At 43.1% G+C, this 17,331-nt stretch overlaps 1 protein-coding gene across 3 annotated transcripts in view; it reads left to right on the top strand.

Annotated features, from left to right (window-relative positions):
• Window positions 1-16,670, top strand: part of FLI1 (Fli-1 proto-oncogene, ETS transcription factor) — a 148,079-nt gene extending 131,409 nt beyond the window's left edge. For all 3 annotated transcript variants that reach the window (XM_058194990.1, XM_058194989.1, XM_058194991.1), the window contains 4 exons: window positions 11,072-11,137; window positions 13,744-13,806; window positions 15,106-15,153; window positions 16,016-16,670. In XM_058194990.1, the coding sequence (XP_058050973.1) occupies window positions 11,072-11,137; window positions 13,744-13,806; window positions 15,106-15,153; window positions 16,016-16,545 (707 nt within the window). In that variant the 3' untranslated portion in view covers window positions 16,546-16,670. The remainder of the gene's footprint in view (window positions 1-11,071; window positions 11,138-13,743; window positions 13,807-15,105; window positions 15,154-16,015) is intronic.
• The last annotated feature ends 661 nt before the right edge of the window (window positions 16,671-17,331 follow it).

Raw genomic sequence — 17,331 nt, 5'->3', positions numbered from 1 at the left:
TTGGCCGGTTCAGTAATGGTATCGCAGACTTTGAACCCATATAGGGGAGACATGATAGCAGTGTTCCAATATCTCAGGGGCTGCCACAAAGAAGAGGGAGTCGGGCTGTTCTCCAAAGCACATGAGGGCAGAGCAAGAAGCAATGGGTGGAAACTAATCAAGGAGAGAAGCAACCTAGAACTAAGGAGAAATTTCCTGACAGCTAGAACAATTAATCAATGGAATAAGTTGCCTGCAGAAGTTGTGAATGCTCCAACACTGGATTTTTTAAAGTAAATGTTGGATAACCATTTGTCTGAAGTTTCCTGCCTGGGCAGGGGGTTGGACTAGAAGACCTCCAAGGTCCCTTCCAACTCTGTTGTTGTTGTTGTTGTTGTTGTTGTTGTTGTGGTTGTTGTTATAGAGAGAGTCAGGAGGTGAGGCGTCCCTAAGAACATGCTTGGTGTAGCTAGAACTATGATTTAGTGTAGTAATGAGAAACATTTTTTGTTGTTGTTGTTTACATTTATATCCCGCCCTTCTCCGAAGACTCAGGGCGGCTTACAGTGTATAAGGCAATAGTCTTCATCTATTTGTATATTTTTTACAAAGTCAACTTATCGCCCCCCCCAACAATCTGGGTCCTCATTTTACCTACCTTATAAAGGATGGAAGGCTGAGTCAACCTCGGGCCGGGCTTGAACCTGCAGTAATTGCAGGCTGCTGTGTTCTAATAACAGGCTTCTTAACAGCCTGAGCTATCACGGCCCCTATTTTGAGTCCAGGGGTCTTTGGTGCTCTCTGAGCTTGGTTGTTTCCTTGTAGACATTACATTACCCATTTAGTAACATCATAAGTGCTAAGGAGTGGGGTTTATTCTCAATTTGTATTGATTAGGGGAGACATGATAGCAGAATTCCAATATCTCAGGGGTTGCCACAAAGAAGAGGGAGTCAAGCTATTCGCCAAAGCACCTGAAGGCAGGACAAGAAGCAATGGATGGATGGAAAATACGGCAATCAAGGAGAGAAGCAACCTAGGAGAAATTTCCTAACAGTTAGGAACAATTAATCAGTGGGTGACGATTTGCCTCCAGAAGTCGTGGATGCTCCAACACTGGAAGTTTTTAAGAAGAGATTGGACAACCATTTGTCTGAAATGGTATAGGGTTTCTTGCCTGAGCAGAAGGTCAGATTAGAAGACCACCAAGGTCCCTTCCAGCTTTTTATTCCAAAAGTGGTTTTTCAAGAGGCAACTGGACTTTCTGGTTTTTCTTTGAAGACGTTTTGCTTCTCATCCAAGAAGCTTCTGAAGCTTCTTGGATGAGAAGCGAAACATCTTCAAAGAAAAACCAGAAAGTCCGGTTGCCTCTTGAAAAAAGCATCTTTGGAACAACCATGACCTGGATGACTGAGAATCTCCATAACACTTCCAGCTTTGTTATTGTATATTCTAGCGGCTTGTCCTGTCGGTGTTGGTCTTGGTCATGGAAGTTCTTTAAGTTGGGCTGTTTACTATTAGCCTGTTTGGCGGTTAATAATAGCTAAAATAGTCAACAGTCCAACCAAAGAACCTCCAAGACTACTCCCAACAACACTGATAGGACAAGCCACCAGAACAGGAGTCCCCAACCTTTCGGACCCCAGGGACCACTAAATTCATAATTTTAAATCCCGTGGACCACTAATATGACCCACTTAATGACCGGCTGGGTGGGTGTGGCTAGGTGGTCATGTGATTGGGTGGGCATGACCAACTTGATGTCACTCATGTTGAGGGGCACCTCGCCAGCCTCTACTCGCCCCTCCCCTCCTACCCACTCCTACCCACTCCTGTTAACCTAGTTTGAGTAATGAAACTTCTGCAAGAAAACAACAAAGCTCAGAGAGCACCAACGATTCCTCATTTCAACTCCGAGCTACAAATATTCACCTTTACTTATATACTTTTCTTCAGGTTTCAAGGCCATGACAGGCTTTTAACCAGGAGTGGGCTGCTTGGGGTTCGCAGGGGTTCGGAAGAACCTCTAGCTAAGATTCTGTGCAGTTCGGAGAACCCCCAAATCCCATTCCTGACTGGTCCCACCCACCCCTCCCCTCCCAGGAGTCCCCACATGGCCCGTTTTGGATGCATGTAAGTGCAGGGCGCGCGTGGAGGCTCGGGGAGGGTGAAAAACAGGCCTACTGTAAGTTCGGGAAGGCCAGAAACAGGCTTGTTTCCGGCCTCCAGAGGGAGCCCAAGAGACCATTTTCACCCACCTGGAGGCTTGAGGAAAGCCTCTGGAGCCCGTGGAGGGCAAAAACACCCTCACCCATCTGCCATGGTGCAGGAGGCCAACTAGGCCATACCTACCATGGCCACACCCACCCAGCGACCGGGCAGAGAACCCCTTGCTAAAATTTTTGAAGCCCACCCCTGCTTTCAAGGTATGACAAAAGTTTGTATCATACAGATGAGCCAAACCATAAGGCTCAATTTCTTTCTCAGTTTTTTGCAAGGTAGGGTCTTGGCTGTTTTTCTTTTAAAACGATAAACATATGCAGGGTTTATTCTGTAGTTTTTGCATTTCCTATCCCACCATGGCAGGAAATCTTTACAACCGCAGCAGTTGCAGACACAGTGAGAGCCCCCAAGTGCCACCATGCTTCAAGTTACCCAACTTTTATCTTGTACTTTTACGAATAGTGCCTTGCAACAATATGAATTATCTAACACCCAGCATTCTGGTTGACGATTCCGGTGCTGGGTGGTTGGATAAATTGTTCTCTTATATCATTTCCAAACTTTGCATTCTAAGATTCCACGTTGTGTGTTTTATGCCAAGATCTTTGTCGAAAGGTACTTTTGAAGAGAAAATTGATGACTTTGTGCTTTGTGCAACGCACAGAGAGCTTTCCGCCTATCTTCTATTGGTTAGATGTTGAAGAAGATAATTGAAGAAGACATGGACTGTTCTAGTTTAATGAATAATGGTTTTGTTCTTATTCCTAACGTATTCCACCAACCAATGTGTGAGAGGTGTAATGAATATTCCCAATTTATAGAAGGAGCTTTGGCTATAAATAAGGGCCATCTTAAGACCACGCTGATGAGTTTCAAGCGCAGCTCAATGAAAAAGAGGCCAACTACTTTTTTTTTCAAGTTTCATTTTGCAAAGTACAAAATGGAAATTAAATGCCTTTGTGTTTAGTTTAGGAAGAACCATTCCTAGAATCATTTGTTCATTTGGGGAGGGAAAAAAAACCCAATACATTCCAATAATAGGTTGTGTATTTAAATTTTTTGGGGACGTGATGGCTCAGGGGCTAAGACTCTGAGCGTGTCGATCGAAAGGTCGGCAGTTCAGCGGTTCGAACCCCTGGTGCCGCATAATGGGGTGAGCTCCTATGACTTGTCCCAGCTTCTGCCAATCTAGCAGTTTTGAAAGCACGTAAAAAATGCAAGTAGAAAAAATAGGGACCACCTTTGGTGGGAAGGTAACAGCGTTCCGTGCACCTTTGGCATTGAGTCATGCCGGCCACGTGACCACGGAGACGTCTTCGGACAGCGCTGGCTCTTCGGCTTTGAAATGGAGATGAGCACTGCCCCCTAGAATCGGGAACGACTAGCACGTATGTGCGAGGGGAACCTATACCGTTACCCAAAAGGTTGCCTGCTAACTGCTGCTGGCCCTCACCTTTAGGCCTGCAAGTGTATGCTATAAACAGATTCCTGCGGAAGAGCCTCGGAGCTGCGTGCATGGCATGGCTGTAACGCAACTGTGAAAGGAGACCATCCAACGGCTAAGCGGGGAGAAGAAACCAGCCATCTGGAAACGCGTTTTGCCATCGCTGTATGGAAACTGCTCAGCTTGCTCTTAAGGCCTTTCGGAAGGAGCAAACGTACAAGCGAGGCAGCTCATAACTCCACACATGTGCAATAAAGCAGAGGTTGAGGGTGGAGGGAGAGGGGAGGGGAGGGGAAGCCCCTTATTTTGCTAGGGGGAAAGGAAACATAATGGTGACTTAGAATGTGGCCGAGACATGCTGTCAGGTTCAATTCGGAAAACTGGAGCCTGGTGCTAGGACAACAGCGGTTGGCTGCCATCCCCTTGTGAGTATGAATTTCCTGCCTGGTGCAGCTCACAGACAAGGAATCTTTGTTACAACAGAGCTTTTTTTTTCTTCTTTTTTTTTAAAAAAAATTCTCTTTTTGGGGGGGAAAAGGGGGGTGAGAAAACATACGGCCACCCCTGAAGAGGGTCAGCAGGAAAGCAGACACAACATTAAGCCCGGAATTTCAAAGGAAAACATTTTTTTTAAAAAAGAATCCATCAGAACAAGCTACTGTCTCTCCTTGGAATCATAAACTCCCCATTTTTGGACTGCAGAATCATAATAAAAACAAGCAGGAAGGGAAAGGGGAAGGAAAAAAAAAAAACCCAGTTGGTGTGTGTGATTTTTTTTTTCTCCCCCTTGCAAAAAACTATTATAAAAGAAGAGGCAGGCTATATTGTTAGTAGAAGAAAACGAAGGTGCGTATTTTAGCACTCTGGAAACAGTTTACATGTAAGGACATGTATGTACTTTAACATGCAGTAGACATTCTTTTTGATCGGAGGGCCTACATTTTAAATAAGGTAAAGGTAAAGGTTCCCCCTCGTGCATATGTGCTAGTCGTCCCTGACTCTAGGGGGCGGTACTCATCTCCGTTTCAAAGCCAAAGAGCCAGCGCTGTCCGAAGACCATGGTCATGTGGCTGGCATGGCTAAACACTGAAGGCGCACGGAATGCTGGATGAAAATGGCCCGTTTGCCAATTTCCAGTCCCACCAGAAGTTGGCAAAATGGACTGTTTCTGGCATCCAGAAGACCTCAGAGAGGAGTTGTTGGCCCCGATGGAAAGGGTGCGCAACTTGGGCGTGCTCCTGGATGGTCGGTTGTCCTTTGAAGATCATTTGGCGACCGTCTCCAGGAGAGCTTTTTATCAGGTTCGCCTGATCCACCAGTTGCGTCCCTTCCTGGACCGGGATGCCCTATGCACGGTCACTCATGCTCTCGTTACTTCTCACCTGGACTATTGCAATGCTCTCTACATGGGGCTCCCCTTGAAGAGCACCCGGAGACTCCAGTTAGTCCAGAATGCAGCTGCGCGGGTTATTGAGGGAGCAGTTCGAAGCTCCCATGTGACACCCATCCTGCGCAGACTGCACTGGCTACCTGTCGTTTTCCGGGTGCGCTTCAAGGTATTGGTTACCACCTTTAAAGCGCTCCATGGCTTAGGACCGGGCTACTTACGGGACCGCTTACTGCTGGCCTCTATCTCCCAGCGTCCGGTGCGTTCCCACAGAGAGGGTGCCGTCAGCCAAACAGTGTCGACTGGCGGCCCCCAGGGGGAGGGCCTTCTCTGTGGGGGCTCCTACCCTGTGGAACGAGCTTCCCCCCGGGCTTCGACAACTTACCTGACCTTAGGACCTTTCGCCGCGAACTTAAAACCTATTTATTCCATATGGCTGGACTGGCCTGATTTTAAATTTTAAATTTTAATTGTGGGTTTTAAATTGTTGTAATTTGTATGGGGTGTAATGTTATTTTAAATTTCTGGCATACTTGAATCAGTTTTTTAAGGGTTGTTTTAATTATGGTGTTTGTTTCTGTTTGTATTTTATTTGCCTGTTCACCGCCCTGAGTCCTTCGGGAGAAGGGCGGTATACAAATTAAAACATCATCATCATCATCATCATCATCATCATCATCATCATCATTATTATTATTATTATTATTATTATTATTATTATTATTATTATTATTATTATTATTATTATTCATGGGGGGGAGCCGTTTTTGCCCTCCCCAGACTCCTAGAGAGGCCCTGGAGGCTGGGAACAGCAAAAAACGGGCATTCCGGTCCCACTGAAAGTTGGGAAACCAGGGGTGGGTGGGGAAGGCCGTTTTCACCCCCCTGACTCTTAGAAAGGCTCTGGAGCCAGGTGAGAGAGAAAAATGGGCCTACCAGGCCATCGCGGACCAAGAGCGGGGAGAGCAGGGGAGGGGTCGCACGCATGCGTGTGGGTGGGGTACATAGAGTTATAGGTGTGGGTACATGTGCGCATGACATCCCCCTCCTCCCCTGCCCTTCCTCCTGGCACGTGATGGCATGGCACGGGCCGTGATAGCTCAGGCTGTTAGAAGCCTGTTATTAGAACACAGCAGCCTGCAATTACTGCAGGTTCGAGCCCGGCCCAAGGTTGACTCAGCCTTCCATCCTTTATAAGGTAGGTAAAATGAGGACCCAGATTGTTGGGGGGGCAATAAGTTGACTTTGTAAATATACAGGGGGGCAGAGGTCGACCGCGAGGTGCCTCACTTGTGGGGTGCCGCAGGGGTCGATTCTCTCGCCCCTTCTGTTCAACATCTATATGAAGCCGTTGGGTGAGATCATCAGTGGCTTCGGGGTGAGATACCAGCTGTACGCTGATGACACCCAGCTGTACTTTTCCACCCTGGGCCACCCCAATGAAGTTGTTGAAGTGCTGTCCCGGTGTTTGGAAGCCGTACGGGTCTGGATGGGGAGAAACAGGCTCAAGCTTAATCCCTCCAAGACGGAGTGGCTGTGGATGCCGGCATCCCGATTCAGTCAGCTGCAGCCGCAGCTGACTGTTGGAGGCGAGTTATTGGCCCCAAAGGATAGGGTGCGCAACTTAGGTGTCCTCCTGGATGAACGGCTGTCATTTGAGGATCATTTGACGGCCATCTCCAGGAGGGCCTTCCACCAGGTTCGCCTGGTTCAGCAGTTGCGCCCCTTCCTTGATCGGGATGCCTTGTGCACAGTCACTCATGCACTCGTTACCTCTTGCTTGGATTATTGTAATGCTCTCTACATGGGGCTCCCCTTGAGGTGCACTCGGAGGCTTCAGTTAGTCCAGAATGCAGCTGTGCGGGTGATAGAGGGAGCTACGCGTAGCTCCCACGTAACACCGCTCCTGCGCAGACTGCACTGGCTACCTGTGGCCTTTCGAGTGCACTTTAAGGTTTTGGTTACGACCTTTAAAGCGCTCCATGGCTTAGGGCCTGGGTACTTACGGGACCGCCTGCTGTTACTGCATGCCTCCCACCGACCCGTACGCTCTCACAGAGAGGGACTTCTCAGGGTGCCGTCCGCCAAGCAATGTCGGCTGGCAGCCCCCAGGGGAAGGTCCTTCTCTGTGGGGGCTCCCACACTCTGGAACGAGCTTCCCCCGGGTTTACGCCAAATACCTGACCTTCAGACCTTCCGTCGCGAACTGAAGACACATCTTTTCATTCGCGCGGGGCTGGCTTAAATTTTATCGATTTTAAATTTTTTATTAATAATTTTAAATGGGGTTTTAGTTTATTATATATTTTAAACTTTTTAGGCTAATTATAAAATAAGTTTTTTAATTTGCATTTTAAATTGTACATTGTATTGCCTGTTTTATTTTTGCCTGTACACCGCCCTGAGTCCTTCGGGAGAAAGGCGGTATAAAAATCAAAATAATAAAATAATAAATAATAAAATAAATAAATAATACAAATAGAATGAGACTATTGCCTTATACACTGTAAGCCGCCCTGAGTCTTCGGAGAAGGGCGGGATATAAATGTAAATTTAAAAAAAAAATATTATTATTATTATTATTATTTGCAAATAAAGCAACTTAAATAAAAGCCAAATCTCTGGATAGTTTCCTTGGCTCAATTTTTCTCATTGTGTTCCAAGCACAATTGCACAAGAGCGAGGAGGGGAGGTTTTCAGTTAGTACCGTGAACACATTGTATTCATTTGCAATGGAGAGGGGAAGATAGCAAGGAAGAAAGTTCTTGGCTGGTCTGAGCAACTATTGTTGATGTTTTGGAAAGATGCACCAGCAAAGCACATTTTCCAGATGCCCTTTTTTTTTTTTTTTTAAATGTTAATCCAAAGCACAGTTCCATACGGCAGGCCACCATCATCAATCCGAACGGTATTTTAGGCAGAGTATTGTGTCTTTTCCATTCGGGGAACCTTCTTTCATTACATTTCATTTGCGTTTACTTTTTAAGTGTTGTTTCTTGTTCACTCGTGGAGCAATGTGAATAGTCATATTGCATGCCATCGTTTCCATAAGGGAAATGGTAGAATTTGCAGCCATGGATTCTATCCCAGATGTGGCAACAGTCATCAGTTGAGATGGTTTTAAAAAGAGCCTCAAGCTGTCAATGGCTACTCAGCTTGATGGTTAATTGTTATTTCTGGAATTATAGGCCGCAGACCTTAAATGTCACGCACGAGGGAGCAGGCAATAACATATCTCTCCATGCTTGTGAATCTCCAAAGTCACGGGTATCAAACGTGTGGCATCGCATGGCCGTCATGTGATGCTTTTCCCATTCACAAAAATGGGGTGGGCGGTAGCCTGCACATGATGCAGTTTGACACCTCTGTCCTTATGTACACTGAGAGCATATGCACCAAGACAAATTCCTTGTGTGTCCAATCACACTTGGCCAATAAAAAATTCTATTCTGTCCTATCCTATCCTATCCTATCCTATCCTATCCTATCCTATCCTATCCTATCCTATCCTATCCTGTCCTGTCCTGTCCTGTCCTGTCCTGTCCTGTCCTATCCTATCCTATCCTATCCTATCCTATCCTATCCTTCATTCTATCCTATCCTATCCTATCCTATCCTATCCTATCCTATCCTATCCTATCCTATCCTAACCTATCCTATCCTATCCTATCCTATCCTATCCTATCCTATCCTATCCTATCCTATCTATCCTTCATTCTGTCCTGTCCTGTCCTGTCCTGTCCTATCCTATCCTATCCTATCCTATCCTATCCTTCATTCTATCCTATCCTATCCTATCCTATCCTATCCTATCCAGTCCTATCCTATCCTATCCTATCTATCCTTCATTCTATCCTATCCTATCCTATCCTATCCTATCCTATCCTATCCTACTGTTCTGTTCTGTTCTGTTCTGTTCTGTACTGTACTGTACTGTACTGTACTGTTCTATTCTATTCTATTCTATTCTATTCTATTCTATTCTATTCTATTCTATTCTATTCTATTCTACACTCCTATTAGTAAAGCAGTCAAGAGTTGATTCTTTTCCTAGTCCTTTAAGTCAGGTTGAATGGAGTCCCAATCAAGTGACTCGCAATATAGTTAAATCTGGTTGCTCTTTCTTTCTGTTCATTTTTAAGCTCTGTTGTATTTTTCAGGTTGCATTTGTTATGGGCGATTTTTCTTGCATGTTACTAAAAGTCCAATTGTGTGAACTGGGTGGCTGTGTATAAAATAAAGAAAGAAAGAAAGAAAGCCCTCAAGGCAAGCTATGAGGACAATGGTTGCCTTGTACTTCTATTGCTAGTAACAATTGCTGGGGCACGTTCCTTCTTTGAAAGATCTGTCATCTTACAATCATACTTGGCATGGTCTCTATGATTTTGAAAAGTTTTGTAATAGTTGGAATATGTCATCTGTTTTGTGGTCTATGATGGGTGCAACAATGCCAACCGTTTATTTTGAAACAAACCATGTTCCTGCTTCATCTGCCTATTTCACTGGCATCCGCTGCCAGTAGTTAACAGAATAAAACAGAATAACAGGGTGGGAAGGGACCTTGGAGGTCTTCTAGTCCAACCCCCTGCTTAGGCAGGAGACTCTGTACCATTTCAGTCAAATGGTTGCCCAATCGCTTCTTAAAAATCTTCCAGTGTTGGATCATTCACAACTTCTGGAGGCAAGTTGTTCCACTGATTAATTGTTCTAATTGTCAGGAAATTTCTCTTTAGTTCTAAATTGCTTCTCTCCTTGATTAGTTTCCACCCATTACGTCTTGTCTTTTAATTTATCTTTTTGTTTGTCACATATGTACTAGATTCCCAAATCCATCATGAATATTTAATTTCCCTGAGATGTTGGCAACCCCTCATTCTGTATGACAATCTTCCTCCTTCAACACCAACACCAAAATTCTAGGCAGCAACTGTGTATGAAATAGGTTTCTTTCTGTAGATTTGCTAACAAAAGTATAGCATTTGACTTGTACAGTAGTGGCCAAAATTGTGGAAACCTTTTGGGAAAAGTGTATTTTTGAGGTTTGATGGCTAATAACAACACTTTTTTTTTTTGGGCGTTTCAAGATAATCATATCCCACTGCTGGAATGGCCTGGGAATATAGCCCAGACCTTCTTAACCCAAATGAAAATCTATGTAGCTGATTAAAGAAACTTGTTAGTCAGAAGGGACCCAGCAATAAAACCCAGTTAATAGAAGCCATCATCCAATCTGGGTTTCATATTATAACAGCTACAGAACTAAAAGACTTGGTTCACTCCATGGGAAGACGTTGTAAGGCTGTAATCCATGCTAAAGGCTACCCAACTAAGTATTAACTGACATGGTGATAATTTTTGTATATCTCATTTTTTCCATGTGTTTCTCTTTAGTTCTTTATACTGTAACTGCTATTCTAATAGCAAATCCTTAAAAAAATTATTGCATTACATTCCTGATTAAATTATCTTTCCATTAATATATAATTTTATGGTACTAAAGGTAAAGGTAAAGGTTCCCCTCGCACATACGTGCTAGTCTTTCCCGACTCTAGGGGGCGGTGCTCATCTCCGTTTCAAAGCCAAAAAGCCAGCGCTGTCCGAAGACATCTCCGTGGTCATGTGGCCGGCATGACTCAACGCCAAAGTGCACAGAACGCTATTACCTTCCCACCAAAGGTGGTCCCTATTTTTCTACTTGCATTTTTACGTGCTTTCGAACTGCTAGGTTGGCAGAAGCTGGGACAAGTAATGGGAGCTCACCCCGTTATGCGGCCCTAGGGATTTGAACTGCTGAACTGCCGACCATTCGATCGACAAGCTCAGCGTCTTACCCACTAAGCCACCGCGTCCCTTTTTATGGTACTACTCTCCCCCCAAAAAAGTGGTGTTATTAGCTAGTTTTAGAAAATACATTTTTCCCAAAAGGTTTCCACAATTTTGGCCACTACTGTAGGTTGTTCCCAATTATTGTTAAGCATCAAATGTCATTGTTTGCAATTAATCATTATTCTCTTTTGTTTTCTTTTAATTATGATTAGAGAATTCCTATGATGCTGTTCGAAGATCAGGCTGGGGCAATAATCTGAATTCCAGCCACAATAAAAGTGAGTTACTCTGATACACTTTTTGCCTTGATAGGCCGAGAGATGGTTTTCGGGAGAAGTCATGCTTCAAAATTGTAACATGTTGCGTAGTTGATTATTGTCTCAGAGGTGCTTTTTCAGGAGGCAACTGGCCTTTCTTGTTTTTTCTTTGAAGACATTTCGCTTCTCATCCAAGAAGCTTCTTCAACTCTAACTGCCATTCTACACTATCCAGTCAGAGCTGAAGAAGCTTCTTGGATGAGAAGCAAAATGTCTTCAAAGAAAAAACAAGAAAGTCCAGTTAGCACCTCTGGGACAACCATGGCCTAGATGACTTGAGAATCTCTACAGACTTTTATCGATGATTGTGTTCTCATACTATTGTCCACACTAATATAATCTTCTACACCAGTATTTCTCAACCACAGCAATTTTGTGGACTTCACCTCCCAGAATTCCTCAGCCAGCATGGAATTCTGGGAGTCGAAGTCCACACGTCTTAAAGCTGCCAAGGCTGAGAAACACTGATCTACACTTGTCTTGATGCAAAATCAAATGGCAATAGAGATCCTGTTGGAGATCTTTCCTTTGGCACTTTCTTTTTTTCTGGATATTTTGTGACTTCTCTCAAGAACAGAAAAGTTCCTTAGAGATTCATAAAGAGACCCCCTGTGATCTCAGCTTGTCATATTGGAAAGAACCGGAGTCTTTTGTTGCCGTATTTCTGTCACCTTTTTCCTCAACATCAGGGGTCAGGACCATCTTAAGTGACCTTGAGAATTATAGACTAAGAGTCGTGGTGGCACAGTGGTTACACGAGTGCGGTACTGCAGGCTACTTCTGCTGACTGCCGGCTGCCTGCAGTTCAGCAGTTCAAATCTCACCAGGCTCAAGGTTGACTCGGCCTTCCATCCTTCCGAGGTCGGTAAAATGAGGACCCAGATTGTCGGGGGCAAGAGGCTGACTCTGTAAACTTCCCAGAGAGTGTTTTAAAGCACTATGGAGCGATATGGAGTGCTATTGCTATCTAAGCTGTGGTGGTGCAGTGGTTAAAATGCATTATCGCAGGCTAATTCTGCCAACTGCCGTCAGTTCGATCCTGACTCGCTCAAGGTTGACTCAGCCTTCCATCCTTCCAAGTTCAGTAAAATGAGAACCCAGATTGTTGGAGGAAAGATACTGACTCTGTAAACCACTTAGAGAGGGCTGTAAAGCACTGTGAAGCGGTATATAAGTCTAAGTCCTATTGCTTTGCTAATAATATGACATGGTGCTTTAAGAGTTTACTCTCCAACATGGAGCTGTGGTGGCGCAGTGGTTAGAATGCAGTATTGCAGGCTGACTCTGCTCACTGCCAGGAGTTCAATCCTGACCGGATCAAGGTTGACTCAGCCTTCCATCCTTCTGAAGGTAAAATGAGAAGCCAGGTTGCTGAGGGCAATATGTTGACTCTGTAAACCGCTCAGAGAGTGTTGTAAACCACTATGAAGCAGTATATATAAGTCTAAGTGCTATTGCTATTGCTATTCACACACCCCCATTCCCATAGACATAGACACACAAACATATACACATTGTTTTTGCTGTTGCAGTTTGGATATTGGAAAGATTCTGGTTTCATTTTCTATGCCAATTGAAGAGTAATGGGTTGTTGGGTAGGTATGTTAGAAAATAGAGGCTGTGGGAATGTAGTAAGCGTGTAGTGAACTTCCCCTCTTTTTAGAATAGAGGAATACCGTATTTTTTGGAGTATAAGAGGCACCAGACCATAAGACGCACTTTAGTTTTTGGGGAGGAAAATAAGCAAAAAGCTGATTGGCAGGTGGATCGGCCTCCCGGAATACCCCCCAATCAGCTGTTCCCAGAGGTGAATTTTAGCAACAGGTTCCTTGGTTGTGAGCTCTGTGCCTTGCTTTTTTTTTTGCTTTTTTTTCCCTGCCTCTGAAACTCTGTTTCAGAAAAAACTTTTTTTCTGCCTCTGAAAGCCTCCAAAACAGCTTCAGGAAAAAAAAGCCTCTGAAGCTCTATTTGGGGGCTTCTTTTCTGAATCTCTGGGGGCTTCTTTTCTGAAGCTCCGTTTGGAGGCTTTTTTTCTGAAGCTTCATTTGGGGGCTTCTTTTCTGAATCTCTGGGGGCTTCTTTTCTGAAGTTCCATTTGGAGGCTTTTTTTCTGAAGCTTCATTTGGGGGCTTCTTTTCTGAAGTTCCGTTTGGGGGCTTCTTTTCTGAAGCTCCATTTGGGGGCTTTTTTCTGAAGTTCCGTTTGGGGGCTTTTTTTCTGAAGCTCTGTTTGGCGGCTTCTTTTCTGAAGCTTCATTTCTGATGCTTTTTTCAGCCTCCGAAACCTCCATTTGAGAAGCTGGTCAAGGCTACATTCGGAGTATAAGACGCACCTAGATTTTCACCCTCTTTTTTGAGGGGAAAAAGGTGCATTTTATACTCTGAAAAATATGGTATGTTAGAAAATAGAGGTTGTGGGAATGTAGTAAGAGTGTAGTGAGCTTCCCCTCTTTTTCGAATGGAGGAATTAAATATTGGTGAATTTAAAGGACATACATATTATTTTGGTGTCTACTGTATCCTGGTCCTTCTTTTTCCTAACCTAACCTTTCTTCTTCACTTCGCTAGGTCCTCCTCTAGGAGGGACACAAAATGTAAGCAAAAATGGAGAACAACAAAGACCCCAACCAGGTAATAGCGCTGGAATATACTGATTTTATGGGGAAAAGATCACATTGTTATGTGACTATTATTTGAATAGAATGGTGTGTGAAAAAAACAGTCGTAAGTCACCTTTTTCAGGGCCTTTGTAACTTTGCATGGTCACTAAATGAACTGTTGTAAATTGAGGATTACCTGTAGCAGGAAGATCCAAAAGCTATAACCAAACACTTCTTGAGATTATTCATTCTAATCTATTAATTAATATTTAATAATATTAATCTATTAATTAATCTATTAATTCTAACATCAAAAACATCATCAAAAAAGCACAACAAAGAATGTTCTTTCTGTGCAAACTCAGAAAGCTCAAACTGCCCAAGGAGCTGCTGATCCAGTTCTACAGAGGAATTATTGAGTCTGTGATCTGCACCTCTATAACTGTCTGGTTTGGTTCTGCAACCCAACAAGACAGACACAGACTTCAGAGGATAATTAGAACTGCAGAAAAAAACAATGACTACCAACCTGCCTTCCATTGAGGACCTGTATACTGCATGAATCAAGAAGAGGGCCGTGAAAATATTTACAGATCCCTCACATCCAGGACATAAACTGTTTCAACTCCTACCCTCAAAACGACGCTATAGAGCACTGCACACCAGAACAACTAGACACAAGAACAGTTTTTCCCCAAACGCCATCACTTTGCTAAACAACTAATTCCCACAACACTGTCAAATAATTTACTAAGACTGTTGTACTATTATTCTTGTCTACCTTTCTAGTATCTATCTCTTCTCTTCCCACTTATGACTATCACCATCTTGCTTGTATCTTTCAATTTATATTGGTTTTATTTGTTTCCTAGTATGATTTGATAGCTTATTAGTAACCTTGGCTACCACTAAGTGTTGTATCTTTTTATTCTCAATGAATGTATTTTATTCTCCTTATGTACACTGAGAGCATATACATCAAAGACAAATTCCTTGTCTGTCCAACCACACGTGGTCAATAAAGAATTCTATTCTATTCTATTCTATTCTATTCTATTCTATTCTCTTCTATTCTATTCTATTCTCTTCTCTTCTCTTCTCTTCTATTCTCAGAACAGGAGTTAACGGAGATTCCCACGTTCAAAGTACAGAAATGTTGAGGTTCATTCTTCACCATTTCCATTCTGCTTGAGGAATAATAGTACAGACGCTGATATAGAAAATGAGAGTAACACTATATTCAAGCTAAATATGCATTTATGGCTTGTTTGTCTCTATGCTGTACATTTCACCAACATCATTCTAATCCTCTGTTCTTTTCTCAATTTAGATCCATATCAGATCTTAGGGCCCACAAGTAGCCGTTTAGCCAATCCAGGTAAGTCCACCTGAATCAAACCGAGCCCAACCCATGAGATAATTATCTATCTCACTCTCAGTGTAAAGTCAATAAATGTACAATAATTCTTGCAACAGATATGAAACGATCATGTTATCATTTATTTTTTTTTAAAAAGAAGGCGGTTATAACCGTATAGCAACATAGAATACTGCATCCAGTTTTGGTCACCACACCATTAAAAAGATGTTGAGATTCTAGAGAAAGTGCAGAGAAGAACAACTAAGATGATTAGGGGACTAGAGGCTCAAACATATGATGAATGGTTGCAGGAACTCGGCATGGCTAGTCTAGTGAAGAGAAGGACCAGGGAGACATGATAGCAGTCTTCCAATATTTGAGGGGCTGGCACAGAGAGGAAGGGGTCAGACAAGGAAGGCCAGACAAGGAATAATGGATGGAAACTGATCAAGGAGAGATTCAATCTTGAAATAAGGAGAAATTTTCTGACAGTGAGAACAATCAACCGATGGAACAGCTTGTGGGAGCTTCATCACTGGAGGCTTTCAAGAAGAGATTGGACTGCCATCTGTCAGAAATGGTGTAGGGAGTCCTGCTTGGGCAGGGGGTTGGACTAGATGACCTAAAGGTCCCTTCCAACTCTGTTAATCTAATTTTAATCTAACGTAAACATCATAAGTGAAACAGAAACTGAAAAGAAAGGATTTTTTTTAAAAAAAATTAAAGTTAACTTCTTTTTAATGGAGCTCGGGAGCCACCACCGAGAAGTCTATGTCTCTTAACACTCATTAGTCAGATGTAACTTTTCAACTGATCTGTGAATGGGAGGAAGAGAAGTTTATAACTGATTCTCTCTCTCTCTCTCTCTCCTCTCTTGTAGGGAGTGGACAAATCCAACTCTGGCAATTCCTCCTTGAGTTGCTGTCAGACAGTTCCAACGCGAGCTGCATTACATGGGAAGGAACCAATGGGGAGTTCAAGATGACCGACCCCGATGAGGTGGCCAGGCGCTGGGGAGAACGCAAAAGTAAACCCAACATGAATTACGACAAGTTGAGTCGAGCCCTCCGATATTACTATGACAAGAACATTATGACCAAAGTGCACGGCAAGAGATACGCTTACAAATTTGACTTTCACGGCATCGCGCAAGCACTTCAGCCTCACCCAACCGAATCGTCAATGTACAAGTACCCTTCGGATCTCTCCTACATGCCTTCGTACCATGCGCACCAGCAGAAAATGAACTTCGTCCCTCCCCATCCATCCTCTATGCCCGTCACTTCCTCTAGTTTCTTTGGGGCTGCCTCACCTTACTGGACTTCTCCTGCTGGAAGTATTTATCCAAATCCCAACGTACCCCGCCATGCTAATTCTCACATGTCCTCACACCTAGGCAGCTACTACTAAATGCTTTTCATCTTTGCTGATGTTTCTCGTTTCAATTGGATGTTTTCTTCCATTCTTGGAAATCTCGGGATTTTTTTTGGGTTTTTTTTTTTGATAATGTTGGGAAGAAAGCTTAAAAAAAACAACCCTGGATATGAATATTGTTATTTTTTATTGTAATTTTTATTGGAATAAACCTTTTTATTTTTCTAACTCTGCTTCAGAGGAGCAGGTGGATTCTCCAGTGGGCCAGTATCCTAGCTTTCCTTTCAGTTCAAAGCTTTTTTCTCGTTTATAGGACCCGCTTTAACAGTTGTGCAGTGAGTTATCACTCAAGAACTGTAGACGAAGTATTGTCAAGTCAAAAAGCTTTTTTTTCCCAAAAAAGAAAGATCAAAACCTATGACTTTTAGAACATGAATGTTTCTTCCAAATTAATGGGAAATCATGATGGGGTTTGTTCGTTTCCCCCCAGTTTTGAGATGTGCTGAAGTAAATTGACACATTTTGAAGACCCGGTTTGCAGAATAATCAACTGGAATTTTAGCTTTAAGGCCAATGAAGGCTTGGGTTTGTTTGTTTTTTTTCACTCAACTGGAAAAAAAAAAGAGAATGAAATATAAGTAAATATGTATATTTTAAAGCAACTAAGGGCATTGAAAGGACTTTACAAGAATGTGCATTAAGTCACATGGTTTTGTTAATAACTCTGGAAGCATAAGGCACCAAGAAAAAAAATAAAACAGGAAGGTATAATGCATTGAGGACAGATATTCTTAAGAATGCAAAATGGAACTAATATAAAAT

This window comes from Ahaetulla prasina, chromosome 9 (genome assembly GCF_028640845.1).
Source record: "Ahaetulla prasina isolate Xishuangbanna chromosome 9, ASM2864084v1, whole genome shotgun sequence".
Taxonomy (NCBI): domain Eukaryota; kingdom Metazoa; phylum Chordata; class Lepidosauria; order Squamata; family Colubridae; genus Ahaetulla; species Ahaetulla prasina.
Note: the sequence above shows the minus strand (reverse complement) of the source record. Positions and strands in the feature narration are given on the sequence as shown.